Raw genomic sequence first — 17,390 nt, forward strand, 5'->3', positions numbered from 1 at the left:
TAAATTCTACACAAGCACACAGTTGGACTCATGTGAAGATGGTCAGCTCTGATTTAAAAATTTAAGAAAACGTTTTTTGTTTTTGGCCAACATGTCGCCTTCACTCTCACCTGACCAATCCCAGCTGACTCAGCGCTTTCTGCCAGGACGTGCCTGCAGACGGCCACATAGACACAGTGTGAGATGAAGAAAAAAGAGGCGTGACCACAATCTAAGACTCACGCATAACACTTACAGTTGTACTCCGGTTGTAGTGTTGTCGTGGTCAGCTGAAAGAATGTCTGCAGTAACAGGAAGAGGAAACTGGACACACAAATAGCTGTCACACAGCGACTTGTGTTACCTGGGAGACAAATCACCGACATTGACAAGTTATATTGTTAGTGATGTCATCAATGGGTTTGTCGTATTACATAATAGTTCATTCATCTCCTCCAATCAAAACAGGAAGCGATGTTATGCTCTGTCATTTCTGCGTTGTAGTCTCTTGCTTTCCTCAGCAAGGAATCACCAGAGGCACGCCGCAACATGTGTCTTATTTTGTGTATCTCTGTCTTTGTGTGACTCTCTAGGTCTTTACATGTGTCTTGGTATGTCAATGTGGGTCTTTTTTGGGGCGGCATGGCGTGGTGGGTAGAGCAGCCATGCCAGAAACTTAAAGGTTGAAGGTTCGCTCCCTGCCTCTTGCCATCTGAATCACTGCCGTTGTGTCCTTGGGCAGGACACTTCACCCTTGTCCCCAGTGCCACTCACACTGGTGAATGAATATGGTGGTGGTCGGAGGGACCGTAGGCGCAAACTGGCAGCCACGCTTCCGTCAGTCTACCCCAGGGCAGCTGTGGCTACAAATGTAGCTTACCACCACTGGGTGTGAATGTGGAGTGAATGAATGATGGGTTCTCACTTCTCTGTGAAGCGCTTTGACCATTATTATTTTTTAACCATTATTATATATTATTTATTTTCACAGTGTTAGTCTTGGCCTGTCTGTGTTTGTATTTGTAAGTTTATGTCGCGTTCTTTGTATGTAGCTCGTTGGCTAGCACTTTTGACACTTAATATATAAACCCTGGTTTGATCCCTGGGTAATACGAACGGGATGGAGCAAGGCAGGTTATATTAATACTGTATACATACAGTGGAACATTGATTCACAAAATTAATCGGTTCTTGAAATGAGTTCGTATCTCGAAAAGTTTGTATAGTGAAGCAGATTTCTCCATAGGAAACAATTCAAATATGAAGGATGGGTTCCAGCCTCGACAAAAGTCAATATTTTAGTTCAGGTTTGTACACTTGACAATATAAAATGCTATGCAATACTGTATATCAAACAAACATAACAAGGGAATGATGAATAAACTGTCTCTTTATTAACAAGCCAAAACACCACCAACAACAAGCGAAACTGTCCTGCCCTGCCAGCATGCGCGCACACAAAGAAGTCCCTTTGGTCCCCTCGCAAACGATCAGAAGTCACAAAAATCCTTGGATTTAACAACCATATTGCTACAATAATGAACATTTAAAAAAAGTTAAATCCACGAGCAGTCCATTAACATCATCAATGGTCCTCTCGTGAGCTGCTCCTTACAATGTTCTCTTGGAAGAGGCGACGCTGAACGAAAGGTAGTATTCTCCTCCACTATGAAATAAGTCCACTTTGGCATCTCTTTTCAGAAACATACTTTCTTTTCACAATTAAAAACTTGCTGTGGTACGAAGCCGGCTTTCCCAATCTTTTCAATATGAGCAAGCACAAAATGGCTACCAGCGGTACACAAAATGAATACATAGTGTTGGTACAAAGAGGCATATTTGGCGCAATCTAAAAGTTTGTAAACCAAAAAGTTTGCAAATAATGCGGTTCGTAAATCGAAGTTCCACTGTACTTTTCAATTGACCATGTATTTTGAACCTGCAGTTTCAGGTGACGCGCTCGTCGGGTAGATGTTCTGCACTCAGCTGTTAGTGGTTGGTCATCAGCCTGACAAAGGCTTTGTCTGAATTTGCACACTTCCTTACTTAGGGTACACTTTGGCTGCACAAGTGCGTTCAGCGTCGCCAGTACACGGAGGTTTCCCTCAAAACGCCAAAAATGCTGTGTGTGCCACCCTCATGACCCACAGTATACATCTTGAAATGTACTTTAGTTTTGTGTCAAGCATTTTATCCTGTTGATAGATTTATCCTACCACCTGACACAGTTCTATAGTTATTTAGTGTTCTGGGGGGAGACTTAACATACAGTATGTCTTTGCGTGTCTCTGCGTGTCTATTTGTGTGTCATTACATGACATCACTATCAGCCCAAAAAAACATGATGACACGCATCCTCATACAAGTGTGTTGAAGCCCACACAATAATTATAACGTTGGTTCCCAAACTGTGGTGCCTGTGCCACTGGTGGAACACAAGTACACATGTATGAATATTACAACCTTCATTTTTTAAGGCGGTACTTTGTTGATAAGTTTGAGAGCGCCTGCATTACATCATCACTTCCTTCTCGTTTAATGACAAGCTTGACATTTGTTCTCTATGTGGGTGAGCCATACTGATCGATTACCTGCGCCCTGGGACGTGCTGGGTTCCGGCAGCAGGGGCAGCAGGAGCAACAGGAGGACGTAAACCAGCGAGAAGCCGTTAAAACGCAGCAAAGCAGCTGTGAAGACATGGTGAATATTTGTACATATTACAATGTTGCCATAGTTTGAAAGTACGACAAACAAACATGACACGTGTGTCTGTCTTCGCAGATGACCAACAGAAAGTGTCTGTCATTAGAAAACACCAAGGAAGAGTGTGTCGCCTTGTTTTGCTTCCCATAGCTCCCACCCCCACTTTCTCAGGTAACAACATCTGGTTGTGTGTGCGTGAGTGTGTGTTGACACACTGCTAACCACTCACACACTCATACACACCTCCCCCTCAGTGTGGAATGTGAGGCGCTTTTAAAAGTGTACCACCAGAGAAAGTGCTGGAGTATCAAAAATAAGACAGGGTGCTGCTCATATGGTGTGAAATGCTAACAAATTAAAACACACAAACATAGCTAGGATACGTTAGCATTTGTGTTGTTAATTAGGTACAAGGTAATGAGCTAACATGCTAGCAAAGACAATCTAACCGTTCACCACATTTAACAGACTTTAATGCTAACAAATTGAAACATATAGACTTAGACTTAGACAAACTTTAATGATCCACAAGGGAAATTGTTCCACACAGTAGCTCAGTTACAAAGATGGGAAGTGTAAGGATGGAAAGGACAATGCAGGTATAAATAGACTAAATACAGCGATATAAAATATAACATATATACGTAATATTTACATAATATATGTACAGTAGCACGCACATGTTAGCATTTGTGTTGTTAATCAGGTACAAGGTAATGAGCCAACATGCTAGCAACGACAATCTAACCGTTCACCACATTTAACAGACTTTAATGCTAACAAATTGAAACATACAGACATAGCTCGCACATGTTAGCATTTGTGTTGTTAATCAGGTACGCAGCAATGGTTAACATGCTAGCAGTGACAATCTAACACAAAGCTTAACAAATTGAAACAGACATACCGGTAGACTGCATACATTAGCATTTTTGTTGTTAATTAGGTCTACGGTAATAGGCTAACATGCCAGCAGGGACAATCTAACACAACCATTTACAACATTTAACAGACTTTAATGCTGACAAATTGAAATATACAGACATTGCTAGCCCACGTTAGCATTTGTGTTGTTAATTATGCAAGCAGGGACAATCTTTCACCACCATTCACAGAATTTACCAGACTTTAATGCTAACAAATTGAAACATACAGACGTAGCTAGCTTACGTTGGCATTTGTATTGTTAATTAGGTATGCGACTATGCGGTAATGGGCTAACATGTTAGCAGGGACAATCTAACTCAACTGTTCACACATTTAACAAACTTTAATGGTAACAAATTGAAACAGAGACATAGCTCACCCAGGTAAGAATTTGTGTTCATTAGATGTACGGTTACAATTAACATTCTAGCAGCGACAATCCAACACAACTGTTCACAACATTTAACATACTTCAAGCACAATCTAGTTTGTATCCAAAGCAAAGTAGTGTCAAGTAGTTTATTTGTTTTTCTGAGAAAAGAAAATTAGTATAAACATTGTAACGTGCATGCCAGCCCAATAGGGGGTGACGTCATTTTGTAAAGAAACACTAACGTCCTGTCCTGCCAGGTTTTATTCTTCCCCAAAAGATGATATTTTTTAGTCACATTACTTATTTAACAGTGTCATAAACGTACACAATGATGAGGAAGTTATACAAAAGATACATGCTAATGAGATTTCATGCTAGCAGAAAAAATGTAAGTCCTCAATGAAGCTTACATCCGTAAAACAGGTATATGTTATGTTTATACGACAACAATCAAGTATTTTCACGAAACTTGTAAACGCTGCAATGTGCATGCCAGGCCAATAAGTAGAGATTGCGTTTTCCAACAAAAAACAAAAAAACTTAAACTACAAGTCTTATCTTCCCCCAAAAAGTGAAAACTGTCATTGTCACAACAACAGTAGCGCCCATTGTTGTTTTGGTTGTGAAATAGCTAAATGAAACAATATGCTTGTTGAAGCATGAAGCATATTTAGAATAAATATTGTTAATTAAATGTTAATTAGTGACATATTTGTGTTCAAATATAAGTTAATTAGTCAGTATTGCTTAATAATTATTGATTGATTTCTCCTGAAAGCTGGTGTTAAGGTGATCTCACAAGCTGTCAATCAAAGGCCAATTAGTTGAAACAATTAATATTATTATTGTAAAACTGATTTTGTTAATAATAGTACCAAAACAACCAACCTGCGGTCAAGCTGAGGGGCAGCAGGACCCTAAAGAGAAGACCCACCACCAATGGACCGCAGGACATCCTGGATCCAGTTCTTGCAGCAGGCCCGTCCTGCTTGTTTTGGTTCTGGTTCTGGTTCAGTCCCCCAAGAAGAGGCGGACTGTCAGAGGTCTTGGTGGCCGCCGGCCGAACAAGGAGTCCGCCTGAAGGCGACCACACACCCCGGTGTCATCCTCCACAGACACACGCAATGAGTCACACCGACCCAATGTCTGACCCGCTTTTAAAGGTACAAAAATGTTCCAAAAATGTGAAAAACATTGAGACAATCTTCAGTCTTAAGTCTTTTTCTTCTTTCTTCTTAAAACAACTTGAGGCGCGCAGAGGTTTTCTGACTTTTTTTCTTTTCTCTCTGACTTGAGGGGGAAAAAAAGAAAATCGCACATCACCTAGCCCCGCCCCTTAGTGGTTGACTGACAACCACTTTAGCCAATCAACGACACAACCGAGACTGCCAACGCTTCCATAAAACAGCCCAGAATATCAACGATCGAATTACAGCGAGACCATTGAATCTCAGCTCATATTTCATATTGTATTTATCACAACAATCTATCAATAATCATTTATTTGAGGTGATTTGAGCGCCAAAGGCAATCTGAGGTGAGTTAAGGCAAGCAAACAGTCAAGTTCATGAGATGTCGTTAATTGTCATTGGCATTGTCTCCCTCTGCTGGCCAATACACACAACTATACCTGTATGCTGTATGTCTTATTGTTGCCTCCTTATTCAAATATTACTCGAAAAATAAATATCAGCTGCATAGATAAATAGATTAATGAACAAACTAGCCAGCAAAAAATAGTATTTTTCCAGCTTTATGTCGGGATGGGTACCTCCTAGAGAGCTTGTTAAGCTAACTTGTTTTTGCTGTTGAAATACACTCTTCTAGAGTTGTCCACTTTTATTGGATTTAAATGATGCAAGCTATTTTATTGACCAGAAAGGCAGACAATTTATTGACAAATTATTTTTTTTAATTCACATATGTGGTGTTTTCGCTACTATTATGTACAGTACCCTTGTTACAAGCTAAAATATGAAACACAGTTGATGTATCACATGACATGGTGCATTCAAGACAGCTGCGAAGTTTTGTTTTTACCCCCAGAATAGGGTTAAAATAGGTCTGGGGTCCACATTGTCAGAAAAAAGCACGCCATATATGACAAGTGTGTTTTTAGGAATCTGCTGTTTCATTTTAGCCACTAGTCTCATACTAAACACACTTATTGTGGTCATCAGTCATTATTTGTTTACTTTTAATTAGGCATTGAAATCTACCAGCAGTCTAGAAGGCAGCATTTACTACCCACAACAATTATTAATAACTAACATACCGGTGTATATATATATAAATAATGACTGGCTTGATCCAGAAAGAGAAAGGCCACAGTCACCCATTCAGAGCAGCTCGTATTGCCGCAGGTGCATTCTCTGGATGATGTCACGACAGTCATTAAAGACACGGCGGATGTTCTCTGTGTCGACCGCGCACGTGAAGTGAGGATAGCAGTAGTGTTTGCCGTCGCCACTTGCTGTGCTGATCCTCTAAAGAAGAAAAACAGACAATTAGTTGCAATTAAAGCATTCATGAATATGTGACAATGTTTGTTTCCTTACCAGAAACTCATCTCTGATAAAAAATTTGGCTCTGGTCACCCTGGCGTCCTCATCCGTATCTGGAACAGCATCTGGAGGAACGGTGTAGTTGACATATTCCGGGAAATAATCCTCCAGTTTGGATTTCCCTGCCAGTATTTTATCAGCAAGAACATCTTGTTTGTTCAGGAACAAAATAACCGAAATGGTCTTCAGAAACCTTCAGCCAATCACACGAAACAAAGCAGGCCAAGTTAGCCAATGATAATAGACAGGGATAATCAAGAGGAGCCAATCAGAGAGCGAGAACCTGTTGGTCCAAATGGATCTGTAAAGGTCGAGGGATTCCCGCAGTCGATTGGTGGAGTTGTCCTCTCGGATCACCATGTTGTAGCTGCTGCTCGCTGCTACAAAGATGATAGCCGTCACGTCTGCATGATGAAACGTATGCAGTCGTCAGCTTGTGTTTTTAAACAAAATCATAAATGTTAGCTCACCATTGAAGCACTGGATCCACTTCCTGCGTTCATCCCTCTGTCCTCCTACATCAAACATACTGATGGGCACACACACACAGAATTGTAGCATATAAATCAATCAAAAACAGGTGAAGAAATGTGGCTTAGGACACTCACTGAAAGTTTACTTTGTCCACTTGGAAGCGGGTTTCAAAAATCCCTGAAGTGAGAACTCTGCAGCGGAGCAAATCCTTCAGAGAAGGGCAGGTTGAAAGGGTGCCTAGCAACAGGGACTGAAGCTTGAAGCTGATTAGTTGTTTTATTTTGTTACCTGGTCAGTAGGGGTGTAGTCGGCCCTTCTGACTGAGTCTAACCTGTCCAGGAAGCTAGGACATACACATATAATTGGTCCACTGGGATTCATCAACAAGAAGTTTGTGTGTGCGTTTCTTACTACTTAGCACAGTCAATCAGCTGGTACTCGTTGGCGCGCTCGTAGCACACCTTCACGCCTTCATCCTCCCAAAGCTTCTGAGTATGCTCAAAGAAATCCTGAGAGACACCACGTGTCTCATCATCAGAGCAGGAAGTCAAGCGAGTCAAACAGTTGTTTTGTCTCTTTCATGTTCCCCGAAGACATTCGCTTAATGAGGCCACAGGTGACACACACACGCTTTTGCAGTCAGGTGTGTGTATGCCATTTATGGTCTCATTTCATCAGGTCATTAACATGGTGACAACAAACATTGAGTTTCCAATGCGTGTGTGTGTGCGTGCGTGTGTGTGTGTTACCTCTGTGTATTCAAAGTCAGACAGCGGTGCGATGCCTTTGATGTAGTCAATTCTGAACTGGTTGGCAGGGTTACCAATAGGAATGGGCGGAGTCAACATGCTCATGGCAGACACTATGGTCTGACATAGACAGGTGTCAGTGTCACTCAGCTAGTCATGTGATATGGCACCATGTGACCTACCACAATGGCGTCCTTCACATTCTTCCTGATGTCTTGAATCTTCTGCTGCTTCTCTCTGAAAGACACATACGTTTTTTCTAAGGTAAACTTCTGGAAGAGTGGCCAAGGATGGTGCTTTTTATCTTCTGAAGTTCTTTAAGGCGGACGTCAAGACAGGGGCAGTCATTTCAAAATAAAAACACTTCAAATGTGACTCACTCAGCATTGAAACCATCCACGTGGAGAATCCTCATCTGCTTGACGATAGTGCTCTTACCCGACTCCCCTGCTCCTGCACGCAGACGGGTAATGAGACAAGCGGGAGGCAAGACTTGCGCGGGAGAAAAACAGGAAGTGAGACAGACCTAGCAGTAGTAGTCGGTGTGTGGCTTTGTACGCTTGCCGCTCTTTCTGCAGCTGTCTCTCTATCTTCTTGTTGGCTTCCCGTTTGGCTTTTTCGTCCAGTCGTTCTTCCTCCGTCTTCCCTCCCAGACAGCCCATGTCCACTGCGGACAGACAGCCACCATCCATCAGTCACTCTCAACATTAAAACAACTTTTATTGGAAACGGCAAAAAAAATTCAATAATTCTACCTGTGGATTCTCTGGCTTGTTGATCGTCAACAGGTCCAAGTGCGTCCGTCCATCAACATCCAAAAACTGCACCCTGGTCAAGTCCACTTCAGCCAGACGACATCCTTTTGCTCTTTGAACGGTTGCGGTGTTATGGAGAAACTCACCTGCATACTACACCCCCACCCCAGTGCCCCGCCTCATTAGTGCAATGGTTGCTTGTCTTAGGGGGATTTCAATGTTTTCCTTCTTGTGTCTCTTTGGCAACCAGACAACACACCTTGTTCTTCTTTTAGATCAAAAGCCAAATAAAGCCATTTGGAGATTGGACTGTTTGTCTCACTACAGGACAAAATGATCACTGACCACCTTGGGAAAAAAATGGTCCATGGACTGTTTCTTCCAGGCTGTCCTACAATTCACAGATACTGTCAAACTCGTCCCATTGATGTAAAACACTACTAAACTTATTTAGGTTCTGGAACGGTTTGTCATCCAGGACCATTGGGCCAGGTATTCTGGTGTAGTGTGTTATAGAATATCCCTAGGAGTGTTACCGTAGTTACTGAAGCAAGGTGCACCAATAAATAGATGAATCGGCCCAATATTCATAGGCCAACAGGAAAACTCCCAGTACACCCGTGTAGTACGGGTAGTAATGCTTGAGTTACATTTACTTTTTGGATGAATTGTACTTGTTAGAGTAGTTTTAACGCAACATACTTTTTACATATATTTGTGAAGAAACACTACTTTTACTTAAATCACATTAAGTTCCATTACAATCACTATATTTATAATCTATTGATTGCTACTTGCGTAGACAAGTTGTTTGGCTCGTTAAAGAGACTTCTTACAAGAGGTATGGTCATATGAATGTTTCACCAATCTAACATGGGCACTATGGGATAGAACTTTGTTCTCATTGCACTTAAAAAGTACAGCGAAAAACTTTAATCAGTACAAACTCGTCCAAGAACATACAGTATTCAGGGAACAGGAAAACTGATGGATCGCTACTAGGGCAGTGCTCCATAAAAAAGAAAGGAAAAAAGGTAAACATGGGGTAGGAGAAGAAAAGCAAATCCCAAACTAAGCTCTTATTGGTGGTGGCGCTTAGTTTGAGACCAGCAAAAATATTTGACTCCATCTCACCAAACGGAGCCTGATCGTCACATGCCCGCACGACCGTCACCCCCTTTTTAAAAAATGTTTACTTACAAACTAAATAAATCAGAAGTTACTCTACAGTTAATTAGAACTTGAGTAGTTTTTTCACTGAATACCTACTGAAGTAATTGTTTACAATTTTTGGCTACTTTACCCACCTCTGAATAGTACATATTGCAGCCTTGTCATCAGCTAGTGAGTTACCATGGTTACAGACGACTTACACCAGACTTGGGCATTCTGCGGCCCGCGGGCCACATCCGGCCCTTTGTGTGTCCCTGTCCGGCCCGCGTGAGGCCAATCATAAATTACTAAATACATTTGAAAAAGTATCTATGTCGAGTGTGCAATACAACGGTGCTGCTTTTGTTTTGAAAAGCGTTATTTGTATTACTTCCGTGTGGACTTATGCACATGCTGATTGTGAGTGAATGTGAACAGCTGCAATCACAAATTACAAAATAAAGTTTAAAAAACATCTATGTGGTGCGCGCAATACAACTGTGCTGCTTTTATTTTGAAAAGTGTTATTCATGGGTGTATGTCCGAGTGTAACCTGTGAGTGAAGGTGCACAGCGACAAGTGATGCACGGTTTACCCCCGAGACGCTAAAAAGAGAAAAGTTGATGACGAATGCCGTGTTTTCAACAAGACATGGACTGCCAAGCAACGTTTCCTCAAAAGTGCGCGCCTGCGCAATTGCGCACCACTCATGCATCCTCTGCGCACAGCAAATTAATGCCGCGCAGGAAATCAAAAATCCCATCTGAACTTTAAACAAAATAAACACATTACAATTTATTCTGTATGATTTTGCAATGCAACTCTGTGAGTGACATGTGACAACAAGAGTGGCCCCAATGAATAAAACAATCTTTTCAACACAGTTCAGTCATCGTCTGTCGAGACACTTTACGGACAGGAATTCCATCAGTCACTTTATTAAGCAAAACTGTTTGTAACCACACCAAAAACATGAGTAAAAAAAACTTATCTATAAAAACTGGTAATTTTCTGCCATACAAACCAGGCTTAAACCAACTTTGTTATCCGTCGTTTCAACAGAAGCCGCTCGCTCGGTCACCTGCACCAACACACGCACTCATGGCACTTAGCCAGTGCTGCGTTTATGGCCACACAAAAAGTCGGACAACCCCAACGCCACACAATGTGTAAATGCCAGGTTGTAGCACTCTGACTCCACAATCAGATGTGTGCTTATTTTACTGCCATTTATTAAGAATGTTAATCTAAGGATATTATTCTTGAAATATTGTCACTAGATTTCATAAATGCTAATTAAAAGATGTATTTTACAGACAGAAAGTTACAGGAACTAAATGTAATCTCTGAAAGGGGTAACATTTCTTTTAAAGGCAGGACCCGCAGCCAGACATACAATACTAGCACATAGGTCATGAAAAACATGTTTTTTTGTTATTGTCATTGTAAGAGGGAAAAATCAGTTATATCAGAAAATAATTTTAATAAAACATTTAAATTGTTGTCAGGTTTGGGACAGGTGTGACGCTGGTGTGGCCACAGTGTGCACGTCTGATGTTGCTCACATGTGCTCCACTGAATGCACAGGGAGTTTGTGCGTTTGCTCACACACATGAAAAATTAGAGGGAACATTGCTGCCAAGTATTTCTTTACAGAAATTAAAGGTAAAGCCGTGTGCTTAATTTGTGGTACACATGTTGCTGTGTTTAAAGAATATCATTTGAATCGCCACTACATGACGAAGCACGACGAAAAATACCGGAATCTGTCCAATGACGCGCGCGCAAGCGAGGCTGATGCGTTGATGGTAAAACTGCAAACCCAACAAAGGACTTTTTGCCAAATTTCACACCCCCAGAATGCAGCCGTCAGGACAAGTTTTGTCATTTCTCACAAAATCGCCAGAAAAAGTAAGGCGTTTTCTGACGGAGAGTTTATTAAGGAGTGCTTATTGGACTATGTTGCGCTGATATGCCCTGAAAGTTGGAGCTTCAGCTGAAGAACAGAATGGCCGACTTTGACTGTTTTTCGCTTGCTTTGGATGAGAGCTGGTTGATGTGCGTGACACCGCCCAGCTGCTCATCTTCTTACGTGGGATAACTGCAGACTTTCATATCACGGAAGAGATGGCAGCCATGCAGTCAATTAAAAGGGAGAACCACAGGTAATGACTTGTTCACATACTGTAGGTAAATGTGTGTTTGGACTGAAATGGGACAAGCTGGCAGGTGTGACAACAGATGGTTGTCCAAATCTGACGGGGAAAAATGTTGGACTTTTAAAGAGGATGCAGGATAAACTTTAAATTAACCCTGTGCAGAAATTGACATTTTTGCATTGTATTATACATCAGGAAGTGTAGTGTAAGACAGTGTTAAAAATAAAACCATCTAAAGCAATCTGCTTTTAGTATAAAGTTAGGTTAAATGAAGTATTATTTATTTATCTTACAGTATATCAAAAAGTAATATTGAGCAAAATTTAATTGAAATATTGTCGATGTGGCCCTCCAGCAGTGCTCGGGTTGCTCATGCAGCCCCCGGTAAAAATTAATTGCCCACCCCCGACTTACACATTAACTTTGTTGACATGATTATAAGTGTTTACAAACATTGCCTGAATAACAAAGTCCAATACAAGGTAGGATTTATTGCATCAGCATTTCCTCATTGGCTGGACGACGGCTCCGCCCTTGCATCTTCTAAGGATCTCAACCTGGTGGGAACACAGACAATCTTTTAGATCAGCTCAAGTTAAACGGCGTTAAAAGAAGTCACACTGACCGCTGGTGGTGTTGGTCGCAGAAGTCGGACAGTCTCTTTATCTCCGTCTGGAAAAAACCCTAAGACAAGGAATCAGCACCTCAGGAATGATAATGATAACGATGTAGTCAAATGGTGCTCGGATTATTACTAGAATCTGAGAGCACATGTTGTTAAGGTTGGTCGAGTTTTCCTCCAAACACTTGAGCTGGTCTGCGATGGAATTTTCAAAGCTCTGCATCAGAATCAACCTAAAATATATCACACATGAGGTCCATCATTATGCAAAATTGACTTGTAAATGCTGCGATTAGGTGGTGACTTGTCCAGGGTGTACCCCGCCTTCCGCCCGAATGCAGCTGAGATAGGCTCCAGCACCCCCCGCGACCCCAAAACGGTCAAGCGGTAGAAAATGGATGGATGGATGGACTTTTAAATGATCTAACAGTACAGTGGGTCTGGGTTTTGCCTCATCCCTCAAAGCTTCGAAGAATTCACTAGCACCCTGACAAGTCAGAAAGAGAAATAGATACATTATCTGCTCAGATGCTACCTGGTGGATGTTTGAGCACACTGGATAGTCCCACTCCTTATACTTCAGTCACACGCCAGATAAGGCAAAAATACAACTTTACCTACTGTATGTGTCCTTAGAGCACCAAACATGATTAAACTACTTCTGTAAGCTTAACTGCACATGTTAAAATGCAGCCTGTTTGTCTGCTAACACGCCATCAATCATCTGCAGACGTGGGAGTTGTGAGTTTGAGCATTTCAGAATTAGTTTTATTGGCCAAGTATGTTTAAGACACAATGAATAAGACTTGGTACTGTGCTTTCTTTGCTCAAGGCGAGAAAGAGAAAAACGTAACAAGATTTAGTTTTACTTTGGTAAATATGCTAACCTAGTTTGACGTTGCTGTTAAAATGTGAGTGTAATGTTAGCATATACCTCACCTAGCTATGTTAGTGTCACCAACATTCATGTCCCCCTGTTCCACGCCTTATGTAAAACGTGACATCTATCACGTTGGACAGAGTTACAGTGTATGTAAGAAGTGGATAAAGTAAACAGTGCTCCTTGGAGACCCTGTTGGCCAATCAGCTCATTAGCATAAAGCTACATATACACAAAACTGTTTCCAGTAAGGCTGCAAGACTAAAAGCATTTTAAAATAGTCTTAATTTAAGTATTGAAACTAGATTTTGGACACTTCCAGTACACTATTGTGGGACCTTTGAGACATCTTCAAAATTGGTGAAGTACACAATGATATATTTGTGTCTGAAACAGCTGAGGTGGCACCTGTGTTGATGGACAGCCGAGAGCAGCGAGGAGACATGTTCCTGACAGTCTTTTAGTGACGACTGAATCTCAGATTCCACTTTCTGCCAGCAGCCCTGAAAGGAAAATGTTGCCGGAGTGGATTTGTTGACCGCACACAAATATTTCATCACCTGGTTTGTTCTACTGACAGTGTAATGTTCTTCTAGTTTAGTTTTGAAGACGCTGAAGGCATTTTGGATGCTTGAAGTCAATTGGAACTGTGTGTCCACCTCCAGAACATTGACAGTCTCCTGCTGGTTTGTCAAGGATGGCTCTGCCTTGTCTCTAAGAGGCTCTTCCTCCTCCTCAAAGGGCTCCACCCCTTCCTGAAGTGGCCACTCTACAAATTAAGGATGATGGAAAAAAGGTACCACGTTTTTGAAATATGTGCACACAAATATACGGATTAAACAAATCTCAATTTGTACCTTTTGGCTCCACCCTTTTGGGTTCCACGCCTTGCTGTGCAAACACAGCCTCAAGCCCATCTGACAGGTAGCCTTTCCAAAAAAAAAGCCCAAAAAGACAGCAAAGCGTCTATTACACAAAGTAGAGTTGGGATTTACAGCACCACCATGTGGAAAACTGCTGCAAAGACACATTAAACTGGTGTAAAAGACCTGACTCCTGAGGGGTTCGCGTCCTGTCCAAACTGGAAACTTCCTGCACACCAAACAACAAACAGCTCATTCCGTCCTGATTGTTCTTATGAATGACTAAAAATTAAAAAAAAGGTACCTTTGTTGCTGTAGAAAGGTCCAACTCTTCTTGAAAGCTCTTAGGCATCGCCTCCACAAGAAGGCCTGGAACTAAGGCAGTGAAATTAATGTTTTACTACAAGATCCATCCATCCATCCATCCATCCATTTTCTACCGCTTGTCCCTTTTGGGGTCGCGGGGGGTGCTGGATGACTTCCTGTAATAAAAACTCACCTGAGTTGTACGATGGCGTAGAGTGTACAACTTGGTCGAAGAGGACTGAAGCTCGGTTTATACGAGGCCTCTGATGAATATTTATTTTGGACATGTTACAAACAAAATATAAGTTATATAAAGAAAAACAATACAGTTAAGTACTGGTAAAGAATATAAAACATTTCACAGTGAAAACAAATACAAAATGAAAACAATACATAATGATTAGGTTTTTTCTATCGAAACTTATACTTACTTGATTAAGGAGTATCTAGCTGTCTTGTCTATCGATACAGTGATGAATTTACTCGTGTTATTTTAGTATACCATTATTCATCTTTATCTGACTTATAAACATACTGTACGGACACACGTATATAGGCACATACATGCAAGTACTAAGTGTCGGTAACAACAAATGTTAAGAAAAATACCCATATAATGATGTCAACCCTTAGTGATTGTTAAAACCCCTCATTCTTGGGTAATTTGAAAATCATGTTTTTTTATTCTCTTACTGTTTCATGTAGAAACATAAGCTTATTTGTTTCGTGCACACATTTAAGATGATCATTTACCCCTTAAATTATACGTCATCAAACATTACACATAATGGCAGTAAGGCCAGGAGTGAACGTAAAAAATGTTTTTACCTTGGTGAAAGAATCTTCATCGCTGCTTGGGGACGACAGAGGAAGAACTACACAAAAATGGGCGATCAACAATGGACTCCATGGATCAGAAGGTTTTTGTTTTTGTTTGTTTTTTATAAGGACTAACCCTTCAGCTGACTTGGTCGCTTCTTCCTGTTGTAGAGTCTACGGGTCCCTGGGGTAGATTTTTCACCACTTTTTTCCTGAAACACAGCGAAGACCGTCCTGGCCGCCACCTCCAGCGCTTCGAGGAGCTCAGGGCGGAAGAGCAGCTTCACCCTCCAACTTTTGGTGTTTAGGTACAAGATGGGAACACTCAGCTGGACACTGAGGACCGCCTGACTCCCAGTGCATTCTGGTGAAAAAATAGGATGGGTAATTTGTGATTGGACATTCAAAAACAGGGGTGTCCAAACTTTTTCCACTTAAGGCAGCACACAAAAAATTTTAAGCACGCAGGGGCCATTGATATTTTAACCAATAACAATATACGGTATCCAGTGCATCCGGAAAGTTTTCACAGCACCTCACTTTTTCCGCATTTTGTTATGTTACAGCCTTATTCCAGAACGGAATAAATACATTTTTGTCCTCAAAATTCTAGACATAATAACCCATAATGACAATGTAAAAAAGTTTTTCTTTTTATATATATATATATATATATATATATATATATATATATATATATATATATGGTTCTTAACCAGGGTTCGATCGAACCCTAGGGGTTCGGTGAGTCGGGCTCAGGGGTTCGGCGGAGGTCAAGACACACCCGACTCATCGTGTAAATAAAGACTTCTCCCTATCGGCGCATTACAGATACGGCAACAGCAGAAGTCACACTGATTTGCCAGTGTGTAATTTGTTGTGAGTTTATGCACTGTGTTGGTTTTGTTGTTTGAACAAGGTGATGTTCATGCATGGTTCATTTTGTGCACCAGTAAAAAAACATGGTAACACTTTAGTATGGGGAACATATTCACCATTAATTAGTTGCTTATTAACATGCAAATTAGTAACATATTGGATCTTAACTAGTCATTATTAAGTACTTATTAGGCATGGCCTTATTATAAGCCTAACCCTTTAACCCTGGCCCTAACCCTCTAACCAAATAACTCTAAATGAAGTCTTTGTTACTTAGAATATGTTCCCCTAGTGTCCAAAAAACTCTAATTAAGTCTGTTACTTAGAATATGTTCCCCATACCATAGTGTTACCAAAAACATAACTTCGTCTTGAATTTGAAAAACATTTTACTTTTCCCTAAAGGGTTCGGTGAATGCACATATGAAACTGGTGGGGTTCAGTATCTCCAAAAAGGTTAAGAAAGATAGATAGATACACACACACACACACACATATATATATATATATATATATATATATATATATATATATATATATATATATATATATATATATATATATATATACATATACACCAGTGGCGTGCGGTGAGGTTAATGTCTGGTGAGGCACGACTGCATTAACAAAACAATAACAGTGAAATACTTTTTCATAACATGGTCACTACTGCCTAGTTTCTCTTGTTATATTCTTATTTTACAGTTAAATTTTTATTCTCATCGTTGCTTTTTATTTTTATTCTATTGTAATATTTTTCTATTTTGTCTCCATTTATACCCCCATTATTTACTTTTTACTTTTTACAATTTTGTACACTGCTGCTGGAATTAAAATTTTCCTGAGGGAACTCTCCTGAAGGAATCAATAAAGTACTATCTATCTATCTATCTATCTATCTATCTATCTATCTATCTATCATCACAGTCAGGTTTACAAACATATGAACCTGCAGTGCAGGTGTACCTAATGTTGTGTCCCTGCGGTCGTTCGCGGCTCCTGCAGCGCGAGCATTGTTGTTTTTGCACTTTTTGGCTTCTTGTTAAGTGACTTTTTTTGGGTGGATTCGGTCTTGCACGTGGAGGGTTTGGGTGTGGGCTTTGGTTGGTGTGGCCGCGGCGCTCCCGTCGGGGGTGCATTCTGCGGCGGAGATGCTTGGCACCAGGAGGCGGGGTTATGAGACGAG

The 17,390-nt window shown here is 40.9% G+C and overlaps 3 protein-coding genes and 1 long non-coding RNA gene across 10 annotated transcripts in view; 1 reads left to right on the top strand and 3 right to left on the bottom strand.

Annotated features, from left to right (window-relative positions):
• The window catches only part of LOC133630064 (piezo-type mechanosensitive ion channel component 2-like), a 37,008-nt gene extending 31,741 nt beyond the window's left edge, over positions 1 to 5,267 (bottom strand). The window contains 4 exon segments of the mRNA XM_062021321.1: positions 111 to 153; positions 236 to 343; positions 2,571 to 2,666; positions 4,871 to 5,267. Of these exon segments, the coding sequence (XP_061877305.1) occupies positions 111 to 153; positions 236 to 343; positions 2,571 to 2,666; positions 4,871 to 4,937 (314 nt within the window). The 5' untranslated portion in view covers positions 4,938 to 5,267.
• LOC133630071 (uncharacterized) overlaps positions 1 to 15,997 on the top strand; it is a 39,507-nt gene extending 23,510 nt beyond the window's left edge. For 2 of the 3 annotated variants that reach the window (XR_009821187.1, XR_009821188.1), the window contains 4 exons: positions 2,554 to 2,679; positions 2,761 to 2,853; positions 4,855 to 5,145; positions 8,558 to 13,725. This is a non-coding gene — a long non-coding RNA (uncharacterized LOC133630071). The other variant, XR_009821189.1, reaches the window with a different exon arrangement.
• LOC133630070 (guanine nucleotide-binding protein G(olf) subunit alpha-like) lies at positions 5,923 to 8,670 on the bottom strand. Its single transcript, XM_062021336.1, has 11 exons — positions 8,296 to 8,670; positions 8,150 to 8,222; positions 7,952 to 8,006; positions 7,770 to 7,889; positions 7,432 to 7,529; positions 7,309 to 7,363; positions 7,155 to 7,228; positions 7,017 to 7,075; positions 6,830 to 6,950; positions 6,541 to 6,739; positions 5,923 to 6,468 (listed from the first exon to the last, which is right to left on the bottom strand). The coding sequence occupies exons 1-11, from the start codon at positions 8,459 to 8,461 to the stop codon at positions 6,322 to 6,324; spliced, it is 1,167 nt and encodes a 388-aa protein (XP_061877320.1). The 5' UTR covers positions 8,462 to 8,670; the 3' UTR covers positions 5,923 to 6,321.
• LOC133630068 (synaptonemal complex protein 2-like) overlaps positions 12,307 to 17,390 on the bottom strand; it is a 14,017-nt gene continuing 8,933 nt past the window's right edge. For 4 of the 5 annotated variants that reach the window (XM_062021333.1, XM_062021329.1, XM_062021332.1 and 1 more), the window contains exons 14-24: positions 15,462 to 15,689; positions 15,335 to 15,381; positions 14,700 to 14,769; positions 14,505 to 14,575; positions 14,387 to 14,429; positions 14,195 to 14,266; positions 13,916 to 14,106; positions 13,746 to 13,840; positions 12,591 to 12,690; positions 12,461 to 12,519; positions 12,307 to 12,392 (exon numbers count right to left, since the gene is read on the bottom strand). In XM_062021333.1, coding sequence (XP_061877317.1) covers positions 12,344 to 12,392; positions 12,461 to 12,519; positions 12,591 to 12,690; positions 13,746 to 13,840; positions 13,916 to 14,106; positions 14,195 to 14,266; positions 14,387 to 14,429; positions 14,505 to 14,575; positions 14,700 to 14,769; positions 15,335 to 15,381; positions 15,462 to 15,689 — 1,025 coding nt within the window. In that variant the 3' untranslated portion in view covers positions 12,307 to 12,343. The remainder of the gene's footprint in view (positions 12,393 to 12,460; positions 12,520 to 12,590; positions 12,691 to 13,745; positions 13,841 to 13,915; positions 14,107 to 14,194; positions 14,267 to 14,386; positions 14,430 to 14,504; positions 14,576 to 14,699; positions 14,770 to 15,334; positions 15,382 to 15,461; positions 15,690 to 17,390) is intronic. The other variant, XM_062021331.1, reaches the window with a different exon arrangement.

This window comes from Entelurus aequoreus, linkage group LG15, assembly GCF_033978785.1.
Source record: "Entelurus aequoreus isolate RoL-2023_Sb linkage group LG15, RoL_Eaeq_v1.1, whole genome shotgun sequence".
NCBI lineage: Eukaryota > Metazoa > Chordata > Actinopteri > Syngnathiformes > Syngnathidae > Entelurus > Entelurus aequoreus.

What these genes read in the sequence shown, in the direction of transcription:
- LOC133630070 (XM_062021336.1), bottom strand. Translation starts at nt 8,461, where the DNA reads ATGGATGGTGGCTGTCTGTCCGCAGTGGACATGGGCTGTCTGGGAGGG. An exon ending in GTGGATGGTTTCAATGCTGA is followed by an intron (nt 8,007 to 8,149) that starts GTGAGTCACATT and finishes TGTGTCTTTCAG; the next exon opens with AGAGAAGCAGCAGAAGATTC. An exon ending in AGATCCATTTGGACCAACAG is followed by an intron (nt 6,740 to 6,829) that starts GTTCTCGCTCTC and finishes GATTGGCTGAAG; the next exon opens with GTTTCTGAAGACCATTTCGG.